The sequence below is a fragment of the Pundamilia nyererei genome, unplaced genomic scaffold (genome assembly GCF_000239375.1).
Source record: "Pundamilia nyererei isolate P.nyererei 1_Seehausen unplaced genomic scaffold, PunNye1.0 scaffold00185, whole genome shotgun sequence".
In the NCBI taxonomy this organism is placed as follows: domain Eukaryota; kingdom Metazoa; phylum Chordata; class Actinopteri; order Cichliformes; family Cichlidae; genus Pundamilia; species Pundamilia nyererei.
The window spans coordinates 546980-552536 of NW_005187586.1; the positions used below are offsets into that span (position 1 = coordinate 546980).

Below are 5557 nucleotides of genomic sequence, written 5' to 3' on the forward strand. Positions count from 1 at the left end.
GTGGACATCCAAGTTTGTGATTGTGTAGATTTTTCAAATCAATACCATGGTTGCATCTACTGAAAATCTCTGTGAAGCTTAAATCTCAGTGACCTTGACTTCAAGGTCAGAGGTCAACTTTTCTGAAAATTGGAGGCATTTCACATTTATAACACAGGTATGTCTACTAGGAGGCTGAAGGGTAGCACTATATATTTATAACAATTTATTTCCAATTTGTATGGAATTTATTTCTGTAAACATGGTGTTTTAGGTCGGATTAAAGGACTGATGTGATGGTAAGGTGTCCGCTGCTCTGCTTTGAATATTGGTAGGCTTTTCTTTTTTTAAATTTTCACAAGAATTGCTAGTTCCCCCAGAGTTTTGGCCACCCCAGCAATCAGAAGATTCCCTATGAGCAAGCATTTAGCGACAGTGGGAAGGAAAAACTCCCTTTAAAAAGGAAGAAACCTTCGACAGAACCAGGCTCAGGAAGGGACAGCTCTCTGCCGCGACTGGTTGGGGTGGGGGGAGTGAAAATTAAAAATAAATAAAAATAAAAATAAAAAAAAAGCCAAAGTGATAATTATTGGAGCAGCTTAACTAATATTTCCAGTGTAATTTGCTGTTAATATCCTTTTCCAACCCCAGTTTGTGTTTTTATCACTTTGGTCCAGGGTGGAAGATGCCATGCTGGAGATTGACTCTGTATGGTCTTTCAATGTTGATACTTGGGAACCTGTTGGAGAGGCCAGGGCTGAAAAAGGGATGCCGTTAGAACCTGAGAGGGTGTTATCCGCTGGTGTGCATCCAAGGCCAACATCTCTTTAATTAGGCTGACAAATAAGCGTTGGCCATCTTCGGGTCCTCGTCTAAACATCATTATTTGTTCGAGGTCATCCAGACGTTTAAGTTTTATGTATCTTGTCTCCAAAGATTCATATCCTGTCTCATATTTAAATTGTTGGGCGGTCTTAAATGTCCAGCGCTGTTGGTTGTAGTTGTAGTTGTCTTTTGTGAAATAGTCTTCAGTGTACACGCCAGGATCGAGAACATGATCTGGTGGCTGACCCTGAGTCTCTATGATGAATTTCAAAACATCATCATAATATTTTTTTCCAGGGTAGAGTGGCACGCCTGTACCGAGCTCCACAGCCACCAGCCCCAGAGACCACATGTCACATGCTTCATTATAAGGAAGGCCAAGCATAACTTCAGGTGCACTATAACCAACCGTCCCCACACGGTCACCAGGCATCACTGCAGACGCAGGACATGCGAGGCCAAAGTCTATAAGTCTGACTTTGACTGGAGACTCATAGCGATTTACAACCATGATGTTTCCAGGTTTGAGGTCAGCGTGCACTATTCCCAAAGAACCCAGGTGGGACAGAGCATTTGTGAGTTGACCTAAAATTGGCCTGACTTCGCTTATGGGGAGACACCGGTTATTCGGGTCCCCTATGTAGTCCCACAGGCATTGATCTAGGAGTTCAAATTTCAGGCAAACCTGTCAAGGAAAAAGCCGTTCCATTTAACAAATGGTAAATGGTAAATGGCCTGTATTTATATAGCGCTTTACTAGTCCCTAAGGACCCCAAAGCGCTTTACATATCCAGTCATCCACCCATTCACACACTGGTGATGGCAAGCTACATTGTAGCCACAGCCACCCTGGGGCGCACTGACAGAGGCGAGGCTGCCGGACACTGGCGCCACCGGGCCCTCTGACCACCACCAGTAGGCAACAGGTGAAGTGTCTTGCCCAAGGACACAACGACCGAGACTGTCCGAGCCGGGGCTCGAACCGGCAACCTTCCGATTACAAGGCGAACTCCCAACTCTTGAGCCACGATCTCCGCCAACAATGTTGGCGGCATCTGGATCCAACCTTCGCAGCTGCTCCAGGATGAAAATTTCCAGTTTTGCCTGTTGCAGAATATCAGGGTCGCTCTTGTTGACTTTAATAGCCACAATACCTGACTGAAAAGAAATAGTGTTTCAACAGGGCAGGCTGGCGCCCTGTGGGAGGCAGAGGTGATAGGGTAAGGATACAGAGGATAAGAAAAGATCGTATCTGTCAGCTCATCAGCGAGCAGCCGCAGAATCACAGGTGCAGCTTGGCAGGGGATGGAGAGTGAAGACAAAATCAACAATGACTTATGGCAAAGTTACAGTCTCAATGTTATTCTTTATTTTTTTTCAGTGTCTTCTTGAGGGACAGTATGTGTATATGTGTACGTGATATTAAATGAACGTTTAAGTGCAGGACACTTAGTGCCATATAGTTGCAAATGTTTCTCAGGATTTGGTGTTGGAGAAAGAAAAAAGGGCCTGTTATTGCAAGCATTTCACATATTTCTCTGTCGCAGCCTTGGAAAAACAATTCTAGCATGGGTTAGGGGGAAAAAATCACAACACTGTGACTGAAAAAGCTGTGGGAAAATGGATTTAGCTAGCAACAGCTGCCCCTTAGCCACAGTTTTCTTCTTTACCCAGTCCTTCGTGTATTCCATCGGTCCCCAAGCCTCGGACCGGTACCGGGCCCGTTGAGACCCACGTGTGAAGTTTATGGTTTTCAGGGTTTCTATCATTAACTCGGTTTCCCTGGGTCTTTTTAATTGTGTGTCGTTTTTTGAAAGAAACGTTGCATACTACTGATGCATACTACGTTTACGCCTTACCATAGAGACCAGAGAGCATTAAGTGGCAGCGAGGAGGATATTACTCTCAATGTTGTTGGCGCATTTTCAGGAGGATGCTGCTAATAAAGGTACACAATCACACAGTGAATTCGCGTTCATCATTATTTATTTATTTATTTTTTACAAAATACCAGTTTTTGTCTTGATCGTAGCATTTTATTTTGTTGTATTTATCCATGTAACCTTAAAGGCCCAGTCCGTGGCGCAAAAAAGGTTGGGGACCGCTGCTCTAGGTGTTAATCAGGACGGATAGCTTTTTGAGGCAAGTTTATAAAAAAAAAAAAAATAAAGCCGAGACAGCTCCGATGCTAATTTTTATAGTTTCGTGTTAATGTTGTGCCATGGAAACCCTTTTAAAAGCCTCGCCTCTGTCAGTGCGCCCCAGGGCAGCTGTGGCTACAATGTAGCTGCCATCACCAGTGTGTGTGAATGTGTGTGTGAATGGGTGGATGACTGAATGTAGTGTAAAGCGTTTTGTGGTCCTTAGGGACTAAGTACAGCGCTATACAAATACAGGCCATTTACTATTTAAAAGTCTCCCTGACTGTTACAACACCCATGTTTTAAAGCAAACGTACACCAACTGATGCATACTACGTCATAATCAATGACGTTCAAGTAAACGACATTTCCCAGAATGCGCCGCGGCTTCTAGTGACATCCACGCCACGACGAGCTGAAACGGTTATTTACGTCCCGATGTTACGAACTTGGTCCCCTGACCTGAGCTCTAACCACTGTTACACCTGAGTTAAGGCGCTGCCCCTAGTTTGTTGTCCTCCGGAGTCACCCCTGGACTGACGCCATAAGCCAGACCGGCTTGGTTTTCGGTGAGTCAATTGCTATGCTATCATCGGTTCCCACCAGGCTATTTGCGCGAAGGTCGCGCAGCCTGTCACCGTGCAGTCGCGTGCTTCAGACCAGCGCCAGCGGTGGCGCGTGCCAGGGCATCCGCGAGACTCCGGCGGAGGCCAAGCGCAACCCCATCGTGTCCACTTCCAGGGTCTCCAGGAGGGGGATTTTGGCTGAGGAGACTGCTGGAAACAGCGTGAAACCATCGATGCAGTACCACCACCTCGCCCCTAGATGGCTGTCCAACCTGGAGAATCGCCGCAGTTCCTGGGCGGCTCTGGCCAGCAGAGGTCGTAACAACAACCAGTACTGGGAGGAAAGCGGCGGAGACAGGGGAACAGGTGGAGGACCCATGCGGGCAGGAGTAGCCTCTGCCGGTGTCCTCTCTGCTGCGGCCGTGGCCTTCTGTCTGAAGAAAGACCCCGATAACAAAGGTAAGCTTATAATAAATTATAATCAGCTGACACTGATTAGAGACCGGCCGTTCATTAATTGTTTTTATAATATAGTAAATACTGATGGAACGATGTTATATGATATAAACTGGTCTGTAGAGTTAGTTTTAAACCCAGCTTGTTTTATTTAGTAAAATCTTTAGTGTAGTTAATGTTTTCTCTCTGCTTTTTCAATAACCAGATGATGCTCTTTTGGAAGCAGCAAGGACCAATAATGCTCAGGATGTAGCCAGGTAATACCCAAACATGAACACTTAAAAAAAACAACAACATAGTTGCTTGTCTTCTTTTGTCTTGAGTTCAACGTAGGCATTGTGTTTTAAATGTACGCTAACATATGCTAGCTCTAGATATTTCACACACCTGTAAATGCTAGAATGGAGGTGGCGTTAGGACCACCTTTATTCTTCAACACACCCTGAACTCTCTTAGGCAGCTTTCTTGTAATGTCTTTAAGTAGTCTTCAGGATTAGTCCTCCCGGCTTCTTGAAGGACTCTTAAAGCTCTTCTTTGGATGTTTTTGCCTTTTTGCTGTGTTCTCTGTCAGCATGATCCCACGATGTTGAGGTCTGGGCTCAGGGGAGACCAGTGCAGCCTCATGTCAGAGCCTACTACACCAAGTTTTACAGATGGCTGTATACACTCACTGCTGTACATACTGATGAAGATTTGAACGAAAAATATTATATTTAGATTCATCACTCACTCACACATGCTGACGCTGATTTTTTTTTTTTTCCAGTTCTTATCTAATTTTGCATAGCTGAGCCTTTTCTCCATGTTTCCCTTCCTTATGAATGGATTCTTGACAGCTGCACTTTCACTGAAATAATCAAACTGTGTTATCTTTTTATCTTTTTAAAGTGTTAAACTGCTTCCCTTAGGCCATGCCTTCACCTTATCTATATTGCTTTAAAACAACAAGCAGCCAGGACTAAATATTTACTAAATATTCATTATTTACTATATTTGCTATACTTTTGGCATGTGACCGAATGCATGGATGAGTGGTTTCCTACAAAAGAAATGTAAAAAAAAAAAAAAAAAAAAGTATCACTTATGACCTGAAATGAGCTCTGGTTTGATTATTACACCCACGTGTAAGTCACAGATCATGTGCATAGGGCAGTTTCCAGAACATCCACGGTTAACTCCTGTTATGAAAGCACACCTGTAGTTGTTGTCCCATCAGTAACCAGCAGGTGGAAGAAGAGCTCCACCTCTCTGTGTGAAAGTCTTCCTCTTGAGGGAATATTTGCAGTGTGGATGTTTGGCACTAACTTATGCTTCCTCATATCTTCTTCTTTCCTGCTGTGACCCAGAAATCAATTTGCCATCATGGAAAGCAAACATGAAGAAAGAACTGCAGATGCATCCGATGTGAAAGTCTCATTCAGTGTTGCCACGTACCTCCAATGTGGCACACGGCTTGATGCTTCATAAACCCAAGAATTACTCATTTGGAAGCTTAATCTTCTCCTTCCTCACTTATATTATAATATTTCCCTCCGTCGCATCTTCAGTGGCATAAAATGCCAGTGAAGGAAACCGGGGAGGCAAGTTACT

The 5557-nt window shown here is 44.3% G+C and overlaps 2 protein-coding genes across 3 annotated transcripts in view; both read left to right on the forward strand.

The window, feature by feature from the left end:
* Positions 1–5557, forward strand: part of hip1 (huntingtin interacting protein 1) — a 54173-nt gene that overhangs the window by 38079 nt on the left and 10537 nt on the right. The window lies entirely within an intron of this gene.
* Positions 3299–5557, forward strand: part of clpb (ClpB family mitochondrial disaggregase) — a 520737-nt gene continuing 518478 nt past the window's right edge. The window contains exons 1-2 of the mRNA XM_005746923.1: positions 3299–3970; positions 4173–4224. Of these exons, the coding sequence (XP_005746980.1) occupies positions 3529–3970; positions 4173–4224 (494 nt within the window). The 5' untranslated portion in view covers positions 3299–3528. The remainder of the gene's footprint in view (positions 3971–4172; positions 4225–5557) is intronic.